At 59.5% G+C, this 12293-nt stretch overlaps 1 protein-coding gene and 1 long non-coding RNA gene across 4 annotated transcripts; one reads left to right on the top strand and one right to left on the bottom strand.

Annotated features, from left to right (window-relative positions):
• Positions 1–3297: 3297 nt before the first annotated feature.
• On the top strand, positions 3298–7477 carry CPLX3 (complexin 3). 2 transcript variants are annotated; one of them, XM_053988401.1, is made up of 4 exons: positions 3298–3775; positions 4510–4714; positions 5058–5145; positions 6384–7477. In XM_053988401.1, exons 2-4 carry the CDS (start codon positions 4554–4556, stop codon positions 6606–6608), a joined length of 474 nt encoding a protein of 157 aa, XP_053844376.1. In that variant the 5' UTR covers positions 3298–3775; positions 4510–4553; the 3' UTR covers positions 6609–7477. The 2 variants fall into 2 exon arrangements, with proteins under 2 accessions (XP_053844376.1, XP_053844375.1); XM_053988400.1 differs by having other exon boundaries at positions 4504–4714.
• A 3046-nt stretch (positions 7478–10523) lies between these two features.
• Positions 10524–12285, bottom strand: LOC128813565 (uncharacterized). 2 transcript variants are annotated; one of them, XR_008439086.1, is made up of 3 exons: positions 11759–12285; positions 11469–11664; positions 10524–10771 (listed from the first exon to the last, which is right to left on the bottom strand). It is a non-coding gene; the product is annotated as an uncharacterized LOC128813565 (long non-coding RNA). The 2 variants fall into 2 exon arrangements; XR_008439087.1 differs by having other exon boundaries at positions 10524–11491; positions 11587–11664.
• Positions 12286–12293: the final 8 nt, after the last annotated feature.

Here is a 12293-nt window from a genome sequence, read left to right as displayed (position 1 = left end):
TCCCTCTTCCACAGCCAAGGCAAATCCCAGCTTTATGGAGTTCCATTCGAGTAAATGCCAAAAATAATTTCCTTTGGTAATTTACCACACCCTTATCCTAAAGTTTCTTTATTCCCTCTGTTAGTGACATGGCAGCACTTCCATCCCTGCAAAGGATCTCCCAGTCGGGATCCCACTGAAGGGGTGTTTTTCTCAAGACCTTCAGGGTATTTTCCCTCAAGCTCCTGGGAGTTGGTGGTCCCTAACAGCAGCGGGACTCTCTGGATCGATGTCACCGTGGTGTCCCTGTCCCCATCCCACCGCAGCACCCCCATCGGCAGGTGGCAAGAGCGAAGGTGACTGCCCTGCGCCCGGGGTCAGAGCCGAGCGCGGCGGTTCCTGAGGTGGCGGTGCCTGTCCCCATCTGCAGAAGTGACAATCAGCTGCCAAGTGCCGGCGTGACTTCCCCCGGCAGCAGCAGCAGCAGCGGCAGCAGCAGCAGCAGCAGCGGCAGCAGCAGCGGCAGCAGCGGGCTGCCTGCTCTCTTTGGAAACGCCTTCTCATTTCCCTCCCGTCGCGGCTCCGGCGCGCACACACGCGGCTTTCCAGGATTCCCTCACCTACTCCTTCGGGGTCTCCAAAGGTTAAAAACGCTCACGTTCCCTGCATTTCAGGCTGACAAGGATCAGGCCTTCTGATGGCCTTTTTGCCATGGCCCTGCAGCTCGAGGTCACCGAGCCTTCTCCTCCCCTCTACAATCCACGGGAAGAGGCCGCTCCCGGCCATTCGGGGACCTCTGGAGCATCCTCTGGAACCCAGGTTGTGGTAACTGTGCCTTTGGAGCCAGTTACCTGGAAAGAAGAGCTGGAATGATCCCTCTCAGCATGGCAGAGGGAGCTGCTTGCTTCCAATTTAAATCAGGTGTCAACGCTGAGAGAGGATCCTCTTAACTTCCACCGTCTTGTCTGAGGCTGCGGCGGGGGGACGTCTCATCTCCCTGCCGTCTAATCCGTGGAGATGTGTGATATAGCATAAGCTAATATAATAGGTCATGCAAGGATTTACATCTCATTACGGCAGGTTAGAGTCCTGGCAGGAAGGATGACTCATCCTCACTCGAATATATTTCAGGGATGAGGAGCGGTTCAGCTGCCCGAGGAAAAGCAAATGGGGAAATCAACCACCTCGAAGCATCATTTCCCAGCTGGCTGCACCCTCTGATTGTCCCCCCGGCTCTGCCTCCAGGTGGGACACCGGCCTCTCCAGGAAAAGCTGAGGGGTTGGGAGAGCTGCAAAACCTCTCCGGAGGTCCTTTCCTTTGCCTTTTGCTCCATCCCTGTAAAACCCGGGCTCCAAGAGCTGCAGAGCCCGAGCTGGTGAGCGAGCGTCCCCGCCACGAGGGACGGGATCCGAGGCGCTGCCTGGCACGCCGGGCTTGTTTTCACCTGCTTGCCTTGGCCCAGGGGTTCTGCTCATCAGGAGCTGTTTGCTCTTAGCTCCTCAGACAGGGAGGCTCCGTGGGAGCTGACCCATCTAACCCAGCTGGAAAAAATCGGTCCTGACTTCCAGTCTCTTATTGTTAATAGATGCTCGCAGCGAAATCCGGAGCGAGCAAAGCTCCCAGGACCAGCCGCATCCGAAATCTGCTCTGAGCCCGCACGAGGCTCGGGCCTGCACCCAAGGACACAACCAGGGTGCTGGTCCTTCTCCCTGCCCCTCTTTTCAGCCAGACTGACAGCCAGAACGTGACCACGCTGCTGGCAATGGGACGTCTGCGGAGCGCCCGGGCCTCCCAGCCTATTTCTCAGCCGGCTGTGCCAGCTCATTGTGGGTTAAAATTAATTTTCCATGGGTTCTCCATGGGAAAGCACTTAGGAGGGCCTGCAGATCGGTGTGAAAAGCAAAAATCATCACTTCAAAAAGCTGTTGAGGCTCCTGAGCTGTCAGCTCGGGGCGAGCAGCAGGCGCAGGGGCACCTGCGTGGTGGGGGATGCTGTGGGTGACGCTGGAGTTGTGCCAAACAGAGGGACCTCCCTCATCCCAGCGTCAGTTTGCACGTTTGGATGGACCCGAGGGAACTGCTGGCATCAATCAGGGGGCTCTGCTCTGCCAGGAGAGCCCTCAGCAGGACAAATCCCCTGTTGTCACCTCCAAGAGCGTGTCCCAATCCCTAAGAGCAGCAGTGACTGCCAAGCTGCTGGCCAGATTATTATCCTAGGAAAATGCGTTATATTTTAATCTATTTTCCTCTTAAGACATAATTTTACCTTGGTCAGGGGGGGAGGGGAGGAGATGGGCCGATTCCCCCTCCCTCTGTCACTTTGTTCTGTCGCTCCACAGCTGTTCCATCATTTTAATCTGCAGAGATTGTCTTTATATTTCGGAAATGAAATGATTTCCCGCAAGCCGGGATTGGGGTTTGGATCCGCGCTCATTTTTCAGGAGCGGAGAAGAAAAAAGGGAGAAATGTCTGTTAAAGCCAGGCTGGCCATCTGGAAGGGAGGTGCGTTGCTGATGCCATTAATTGCTCACTCCCCAAGGCCTGGAATGCGGCTGCAGTCAAAGGGAAGAGCAGGAGTGGGAGTGGGGTTGGAGAGAGCCAGGGAATGATGCAACACAATCAATGCCCGCTCCGTCCTCCTGATTTAGGTGATCAATGAACGCCTTCATGCCTGTGTTCTGGGGGCTGAGAGCAGCTTTGGTATTAATTAATATCATAACATCATGGGATCACAGAATTGCAGAATGGCTGGAATCAGAAGGGACCATAAAGCTCTCCTAAGCTCCAACCCCTGCCATGAGCAGGGACACTTCCCACTATCCCAGGTTGCTCCAAGCCCTGTCCAGCCTGGCCTTGGACACTTCCAGGGATGGGAATACTTCCAGGGATATCATTAACAGGATAAAGGGAAAGGAACTTTTGGGCACCAGCCCTTGGATGGATGAGCAAACAACAGTTGTGACTGGTGCTGGTACATATGGCTTGTTCCGAGTGGCAAGCCTGGCTTTTCCTCCTGCCAGACCCGAAGGATGGGGAATGGAGTGGGAGAAAGGGCGCTGGCGTGGGTTTGCTCCTCGGTGGGATGGAGCAGCCGGGAATCACGGAGGGAAGGGTGTTCGGGGGGGCTCCCCGCAGCCCCCACCCTGGCTCCATCCACCCGGTGTCCCCGGGGAGCTCTGGGGCTCCTTCTTCCCACGGGGGTGGCGTCACTCGCGGTGCCCCGGGGCGGGTCGGGACGGCGGCGGCTCCGCCCGGCGGAGGGCGGCGGGGCCGGGGGGAGGCGACGGGGCCGGGAGAGGCGGCGGGGCCGGGCGGAAGGCGGTGCTGCCGCCGCCGTGCAGGGACACACACACCGGAGCTGCGCGAGCCCCGGTGCTACAGCGCCCGCTCCGCTCCGCTCCGCTCCCGGCCGGGACCGCTCCGCCATGGGCGGCCGGGCGGCGCGGCCCCGCTGACCCCGCACACCCCGGCAGCAGCCTCGGCATCCCGGACTCCGGCACCCCGGCAACTCGCTACTCCGGCATCCCGGTAACTCGCTACTCCGGCATCCCGGCAACTCGCTACTCCGGCATCCCGGCAGTTCGGCACTCCGGCATCCCGGCAACTCCGCTCCGCTGACGCCGGCGTCCCTGGAGCTCCGGACTCCGCCGTCCTGGGAACTCACCTCCCGCGAACTCTGCTCCGCTGAGCCCGGCTCCTCCATCTCTCAGTACTCCGGCATCCCGGGAACTCCGTACTCCACTGGCCCGGGAACTCCGCTGCGCTGACCGCTGGTCCCGGCTCCTCGGGAATTCGGTACTCTGTCATCCCCGCTGACCCCATCTCCCCCATAACCCCAGGTCCCCGAGAACCCATCTCCCCCGTCCCTGGCTGCTCCACCGCCCCGTACTCTGCTACCCCGGGCATTCAGCTCTCTGTCATCCCGGGAATTCATCCCCGCTGTGCCCCTCTCCTCCGTGACCCCGCACCGCAGCTCCCCGGGGACTCAGCTCTGCTGACCCCGGCTTCTCATCACTCGCTATTCCGCCTCCCGGGAAATTCCGCTCTGCTGATCCTGGCTCCTCAGGAATTCGGTACTGTGCGAGCTTGGCTCTGCTGATCCCGCATCCTCCATAACCCCATAGCCCAGCTCCCCGCGAATTCGGCTCCGCTGACCGCGGCTCCTCCCCGGGCGCTCATCTCCCCTGTTCCCACCTCCTCCTAGCGCAGCCCCCCGCTCCCCAGGAGCCCAGCTCCGCTCATCGCGGCTCTTCCACCGCCCGCTGTCCCAGCTCCCCGGGCGCCCAGCGCTCCAGCTGCCCAGGAGCACATCCCGGTGACCCCAGCTGCTCCCTAGCCAGGCGCCCCGGCTCTCCAGGAGCTCCATCCACTGCCTCCCGGCGATCCCCCATCCCGGCACCCCAGCACCGACCATTTCCCGGCTCCCCGGCGCTCCAGCTCACCCTTAGCCCCGTTCCTCGGGGGCTCCCCGTCTTCCACACCCCCATCCTCCCCGGGCCCCCCGGTGACCCCGGCTGTCCCAGCTGCAGAGCCGCGCTGCCCCCCGGCCCCCCGGCCCCCCGAAGGCGCGGCCATGGCGTTCATGGTGAAGAGCATGGTGGGGGGGCAGCTGAAGAACCTCACGGGCGGCCTGGGCGGCGAGGAGAAGAGCGAGGGCGAGAAGTCTCCGGCCGAGGCGCAGGGCATGACCCGCGAGGAGTATGAGGAGTACCAGCGGCAGCTGGTGGAGGAGAAGTGAGTGCGGGCGGCGCCGGGCACCGGCACGGGCTGGAGCCCCGGGGTCCCTGCGGGAAGGGGATGCTCCCGCTGCAGTCCCACATCCCGCGCATGGGAGATGGGGGGAGCCGGCGCTGGGGACAGCAGGACCGTGAGGGGGTTTAATGACCCCCCCTAATCCCTTAATCCGCTTCCTCGTCCGGGAGATGGGATTGTTTCTCCTTCCAGGCTGCGCTGGGGGGAGGAAATTGTGGGAAAGCGGGACTTTTCAGAGAAAATGGGGGTGCTGAGGCTGGGGGGGAAGCGCAAACCCAGGGAAATGGGGCACGGGCTGTTGCTAAGTGCCCCGTGTGCTTCGCAGGATGGAGAGAGATGCCCAGTTTGCCCAGCGCAAGGCGGAGAGAGCCACGGTCAGGTCCCACTTCCGAGACAAGTACAGGCTCCCCAAGGTACGGCTGCGCTGGGAACGGGGCCACGAGGGGAGCCAAGCTCCGGATGGAGCTCTGGAGTGAGGGGAAGGGACGAGGACCCCCTTGGCTGGCTGGGGTTTGAGCCTCAAAGCCCAAAGGCAAATAAACTCCCCTCAAAACCGTCTTTCTCCCCAAACTTTGGCCCCTTTCCTTCCCCCTGAGCACCACAGACCACCAGCCTGAGAGAGTGGACTCCCAGCCTTGCTTGATTCCCCTCTCACTCGCTTTTGTCCCCTAAATCCAGCTGGGTGAGGGAAAACCACCTTCACCCCAGACTCCCTGGAGCTGGAAGTGCAGCCAGGGTTGCACCTTCCTGGCTGGATTAGCCAGCTCTTCTCCCTGGATTATTTGGTGAACGTCTCCCACCTAAACTCCGATTTTGGAATTACCGCACGATGAACGATTCACTGAAAACAATTTAATCAAGGGACAATTCAGCCTTTCTTGGAATTGTCACAAGCTCTTCTGCCTCCAAACCCACCCTTTATTCAGGAAGAGTCGCTCAGTGGTGAATACTCCAAATTGGAGCTGGGCTAATATTAGTTCTGAAGGGTCAGCTAAGCCAAGTGAGATTGCTCTGATTGTTTGGTGTTGTTCAGCCAGCCTGGATTCACCCCCCCCCTGCTTCCCACCCCCCTTTTATATCCAGGAAATAAACAGCTGGAGAATTTCTTTTACCCCCTGCCAAAAGCCAGAAAAGGCAGAGAAAGAAGAGATGGAGATTTTTTTTTTTTTTTTATTCTCCAGGGGAAACTGGGATTTATTTGGATCTGGCCCCACCATCCTTTCACTGCCTTCTTGTGCTTGAGATGTCCCTTCTCATCTTTTGACAAGTTTCTTCTGCTCGTTACTGATCCCGCTTGGCAGCCGGGCTGCCTCATCCCGAGTCTCCCCGTGGCTCCCGGCTCAGAGCTGATCCCGACCGCCGGTGGGAGCAGTCGTTAAGCATAAGCCTAGCTTAATTATGTGCCTAACCCCCCGCAAGGCGAGCTGGAAACCGGTCTGTGCTGGTGCTGCGCGTGGGTTTCCATCTCGCCTCTCGCTGTGGGTGCCCAGGCTCTCCTCAGGCTGCATCAACATCCCACCCTCACCCCCAGGGACCTTCCCACATGGTCCTTTAAGTGGGAAGACAGCTCCAAGCCCCTCCTGCGGTGCTTCCAGAAGCCCCCTTCCCGCTGTGCCATCCCCCCTCCTGACTCTGTCCCGGCCCCTTCCAGAACGAAACGGATGACAACCAGATCCAGCTGGTGGGAGGTGACGTGGAGCTGCCCAAGGAGCTGGCCAAGATGATCGAGCAGGACAACGAGGAGGAGGAGGAGAAGAACTCGGTGATCGGCCAGCTCAGCAACATCCAGAACCTGGACCTTGATTCCTTGAAGGACAAAGCTTCGGCCACGCTAGAGGACCTGAAGCAATCGGCGGAGAAGTGCTCCGTGATGTGATGGGGCTGAGCGGGGAGGGGACGCAGCGCAGGGTCTGGCAGGGGCTGCTGCCTGCAGCGGGGACCCCCAGCGACGTTGTCACCCTTGCCGTGTGTCACTCGGGTCCCCCTGAGCCGTGTGACCCCTCGAGTCCCTGACCCAGGTGTCCCTGATGTGTGGCTTTCGTTTCGTTCTCCGGGCTGAGGTTAGAGCCAAGAGCCAGCATGTCCCCCCCCGTACCCCAAGGCCTCCTCCCGTGCCCGGGCAGGGGGTGTCCGCAGCCAGAGCCGGGGAGGTTGCAGGGAAGGAGAGTGACCTTGGAGCGTGATTGACCTTGGGGTGTGATTGACCTTGGAGTGGCGGCCGCACACCGCGGCTCTGCCTCCGCGCTTCCACTCAGCCTCCTAGAAATGACCGGGGAGGCTCCGATTTGCCTCGCAAGGACGAGGCAGGGTGTGGAACACCCCCCTCCCCGCGTCCCGTCCCCATCGCCCGAGAAACACCATCCCATCCCTGCAAGGAACACCAACCCCTGCGCCCTTGAGGGCCCCTCGGAAGGAGCCAGCCGGGAAGGACCTGCTATTCGATCCCTGTGGGAAGGGGGGTGCTGAAGCCCGAATTGACACCAGAGAGGAACAAAAGCCCTCCCCGTTGCTGAGCTGAGCCCGCGGCAGCCCTTCCCCGGAGCAGTGGCGTCCCTCTCCTGGGATGGCATCCTGTCCTTGTTCCTTCCAGGAGAAGAACAAAGCCGTGAGGGAATATCTCCCCGTCTCCCGCTCGTCGTGCTGTAGTCGTGCCGTGCTCGGTTGAGTGTCCCTCACCTCCTGTGCTGTCCCCGTGCCATGGTACTGTTATAACCGGTGGAATAAATACCAGGAGATGTCTATGCATTTACTTTTCTCCCCGAGCTCTGTTTTCCTGGGCAAATTTTCCTATTTTCCTGGTTTTGGGGAGCCCCTTCCTGATGCAGGGACGGGAGCCCCAAGGAGAGCTCCGTGGCAGCAGAATCCCAAAGAAAGCTCCTCTCCTGGTTGAGCCCACGTTTGGGACCAAAGGAATGCTACGAGCAGCTCGTTGGCAGCAGCTGGGTTTAAAGCAAACAAAATTCCCATTTTTCTGCAGTTGTTTTTGGGCTATTTTAATGCAAAACCTTGAGAACTCTCAGTCTCAGGGGCACTGCAGGATGCCCAGTGCACTGCTCCAAGCAAGGACACGCTGCAGGGATGCGCCCGAGCTCGTGCAGGTGTGAATCCCAGCCCTGGCGGCATCCCAGCAGGCAGGGGGCTCCTGTGGTGAGGCTTCCTGGAAAAACTTGGCATGGGCTGGGAATTTATCGCTCCAAATCCCGTGGGAGCTGGTTAGCTGCAGTTTGGTTTTGCAGGGCAGGATGGGTCATCCAGGAAAACACAGGAGAGTGTGCTGGGAAACTGATATTTATTATTATTATTAGTTGTATTATTATTATTATTATTATTATTATTACTGGTGTTGGATCAAGCCATGGCTGGGGCTGCTGTGCCAAGAGATTCCATTCTGCCCCCAGCTCCCTGACAATCCTGTGCCAGGGCCAGGTAGCTCTGGGAAACTCCTGGTGCCCATTCCCGAGAGGACAGACAGACAGACAGAGGCAGCTCAGGCATGGACACACATCCTCCCAAGCCTCCAGACCCTGGGACCAGGAGACTCCAGCAGCTCCAGGGACATGTGCTCCCATCAGATCCCCAGCCCAGCCCCGGCTGGGAGCCGGGGAGAAGCGAGAGGGGAGATTGGCAGGAGCAGCTTTAGCTCTGGAAGGAGATCATACCTGATGAGGATCAGCCCGAGCTGATCTAATCCCCCACCAGGAAAGGGATAGCAGGGAGCAGGCACGGCCCCAGCCGAGCCCTCGCTGTTTAAATCCCAGGCCCAAGGCACGATCAACGCTCATCCCACGGGGTTGGGATGGAGGGAGGGGAGGCCGGCATGGGGGTGAGAGGCTGGGATGGGGGTGAGAGGCTGGGATGGAGGGAGGAGAGTTCAGGATGGAGGGAGGAGAGGCTGGGATGGAGAAGGAGAGGATGGGATGGGGGTGAGAGGCTGGGATGAGGGTGAGAGGCTGGGATGGAAGGTGTAGAGGCTGGGATGGAAGGTGTAGAGGCTGGGATGGAGGGAGGAGAGGACGGGATGGGGGTGAGAGGCCGGGATGGGGGTGAGAGGCTGGGATGGAAGGTGTAGAGGCTGGGATGGAGGGAGGAGAGGACGGGATGGGGGTGAGAGGCTGGGATGGAGAAGGAGAGGTCAGGATGGGGGTGAGAGGCCGGGATGGGGGTGAGAGGCTGGGATGGAAGGTGTAGAGGCTGGGATGGAGGGAGGAGAGGCCGGGATGGGGGTGAGAGGCTGGCATGGGGGCAGCAGGGGCAGGCAGCCCCCTCCTGCCTTTTCCCTGCCCGCCAAGGATGCACCAAGGCTCATCCCACGGGAGAGCAGGATCCCAACCGTGACGGGGAGCCACGGGGAGCCACAGGGATGCAGCCCCGCGGTTCGTCCCCCCCACAACCGGGCAGGATCCTCTCCCGCACCTTTTCCTGGGCCCCCCCTTGCCCTGCCCCCCGTGCCCGACCCCTGGGCTGTGCTCGGCGCTCTCCCGGCCCACGTGCCGCCACGCAAAGGCCGCGTGAAGCTCAGCGGGTCTATTTTAGGAGGCACCATGACCCCCAGGCATGTGAAAAGCCAGGCAGCCCCCGCTCCCCCCGCCCGGCTCCCGCGACGTGTTAAGCCTCAGCAAAGCGTTGCCGGCAAAGCCGAGCATCGGCAGCGCCGAGGATGCTCCTCCGAGGATGCTCCTCCGAGGATGCTCCTCCGAGGCTGCATCCCTGCTCCCATGGCTGGGTCACAGCCTGTAGTGGGGAGGAGAGGCCAGGATGGAGGGAGGGGGCTGGGATGGGGGGTGGAGAGGATGTGATGGAGGGAGGGGAGGCTGGGATGGAGGGAGGAGAGGCTGGGATGGGGGCAGCAGGGGCAGGCAGCCCCCTCCTACCTTTTCCCTGCTCACCAAGGGATGAATCCCAGTTTCCAGTGGTTCCTGCTGCTGTATCCCGAGCATCCCTGCAGCCTCCACGCCATACGACTGCTCTGGGCATCAACACACACTAAAAATCTTAAAGCAAAGAATAAGTGTGGATTAAAGCAGAAAATGTTTTTTTTTTTCTCTCTCTTTTACAGGTCTTATATAGTTGCCTCACCTATGGGGCTGGGATTGGGATGGGTTTGTCCAAGCAAGCCATTGCTGTAAGATGCTGGCAGTAAGAAATAAATAAAATAAAATAACTTTTATTGATCAAATAACATAAGTTTTATTGACAAAACTCCCGCCCTCCTGCACCAGCCCATTCCTCAGCTGGCTGCAGGATCTTCCTCCTTCCCAGTGGTGAGTGTGGGACGAGTGAGTGGTTTCCCCAGTGGATAAAGCATTAAATGAGCAATTGTTAAAGCGCTGAAACAAATGAGCTGCCACGGAAGGCCGGGGAATGTCCCTTCTCCTTTTTTGCAGGCAATTAAACTTCCCTGCGAGTGGCTGTGGGAAGGGATGGCCCACCCATCCACCCACTGCTGGTCCAACAACCAGGATTAATCCAGATTAAAGAGCCCTGGGAAAGCCCAAGGCTGGCTCCACACACACTGACCCAGCTCTCCCCAACCCATGGCGCGCCTGACCTCACGTCACCCCACGCGCTGGCACCGCCAGGGTGACAACCCAGCTGCCACTCCTGGAGACAATCCACCCCACGAGGGCTGGGAGAGCCCTTTGGAAGGGCTGGGGGATGGCATGGACGGGACTGGAGCAGCTGAGTGACAGAGGCCGCGCTGCTGGGCTGGGCACCGCTCGCTTTGTGCCACCCTCCCGTGGGAAATCCAGGACTCTCGGACAACTGATCAATGTGATTAAGTAGAAGCGTTTATTGTTTATATTATGTGCTTATTTATACATTTTAACTCTACCGTGCACGCTGACCACGCATTTCTTATTGGTGCCTCTGCTCGTCCACACGTTCTGCATGCACTTCCCAGAATATGATTGGTAATGGTCCAGGTGGCTCACAGCTCTCCACCACCTCTTTCTTGTGGTCTTGGAATTCAGTTTCTTTTCTTCTTCCTTATTTTAGCACAGTTTATGTCTTAGTAACCTTGATGAATTCTAGAGGGCCCTGAGAAAACCCCAGTAAGAGCAGTTACAAGCCAAACAACCGGTGCACCCCGTCATTGTTCAGACACATCGCTACGCCTTCCCTGGGTGACATTTGGGCAGCCAAAGACCCCGGTGCAGGTGACACCCACATCCACCCCGACTCCATCAGCCCCAGGGGAGCATCCAGAGCCTCGTCCTGCTCCCGAGGGCCGGGGATGGGCCGCGCTGGCGGCCGAGCGTGAAGGCGGATGCGATTATCCGCGCCGGCTGCCGCAGCCATCCCCGCGGCCCCGCGCTCGCCACGGGCCGGGGGAGGGCACGGGCTGGGAAAGCACTTTAAAGCCTCGGGATATAATCTCTGCTCTGAATAATAATGATGATAAGAGTAAAAAGATATAGAAGTGCCTTGTCGCATCTGCCCGGGAAGCTCTGCGCCGGTTTGAGCACGGAGCAGCCGGCACAGGGGCGGGATGTGGGGGGAGGCTGTCTTGGGAAGAGGTCATGGCTCAGAATATCTGTGGGACACCCCAAAAATCGTCCTGTTGTTCGCTTCAGCCCTTCTGCCTTCCCTCATGGCCCAGCCCGGCCCTTCCTCACCCGCCACAAAAATCTATTGGAGAAAACAGGATTTTACGTAATGGCTCGTGTTGTTCCGCTCCGTGTTTTCCACACACACAGAAAAATAAAGAAGATGGGAAGTGGAAACAAGGTCAAACCTTGCTTTGGCTGCCTCGTGTCCCTGGGGAGCACAGGAAGGAACAGCACTGCTGGAGCAGAGGAGGGGACACCCCAGCTCTGCTCCTGGGGGAACAGAGACGAGGGTCCCCAGCCCACCTCGATGGCTCCAGGACCCCAGGTGGCCTCCGAGTCCCGGGCTTGCCTGGGGACCCCTCTTAGGCTTAAATCACAAATCTGAGTGCAGAGGAGGTGGAGAAATCAAAATTAAAGTTTATTAAAGACAATAAATTACATTCCCTTGAGATACAGTAGATTTTGAGACAAGTACCTTGTTTTGTAGGACAGGCAACATCAGCACCCCGTAACAACGACTCCTGGGAACACGATTTGGATGTTGGGGGTGTCAGGGCCCTGAGGAGTGGAGCAGGGCAGGCGGGATGCCGAGAGCGTCTCCCTGAAGGTGACTGACTGCTGCTCGTGCCCGACTCAATCGGTCCCCGCTGAGCACTGCTCGCGGGGACGCTGATGATGCAGCCAGTACCTGCCAGGCTCCAGGTTTAGGAAGGAAAAGCCTCATTCCCAGTGCTCCGGCAGTGAGAGGCAGGCAGGTATGGTTGGGCTGGGCCAGTGCAGTGGGTGCTGGAGGCTGGACGAGCAGCGGTGGATGCAGAGGTAGATGCTGGGCGAGGAAGGCACAGCGGAGCATCCCTGTCCACCCTCAGCTCCCGGCCGGATTTGTGGGCCGTGTGGGCTCCCCCAGGATTTAGGAGGTGGAAGAACCACCCAGCCGAAAAAGCAGGGGGGATGTCCTGCCAGAGCCCAGTGCCAGGATAAAAATACCCTTCCCATGGAGCCAGCGGAGG

The sequence above is a fragment of the Vidua macroura genome, chromosome 12 (genome assembly GCF_024509145.1).
Source record: "Vidua macroura isolate BioBank_ID:100142 chromosome 12, ASM2450914v1, whole genome shotgun sequence".
NCBI classification, from domain to species: Eukaryota; Metazoa; Chordata; class Aves; order Passeriformes; family Viduidae; genus Vidua; species Vidua macroura.
This window is presented reverse-complemented; position numbering and strand designations above follow the sequence as displayed.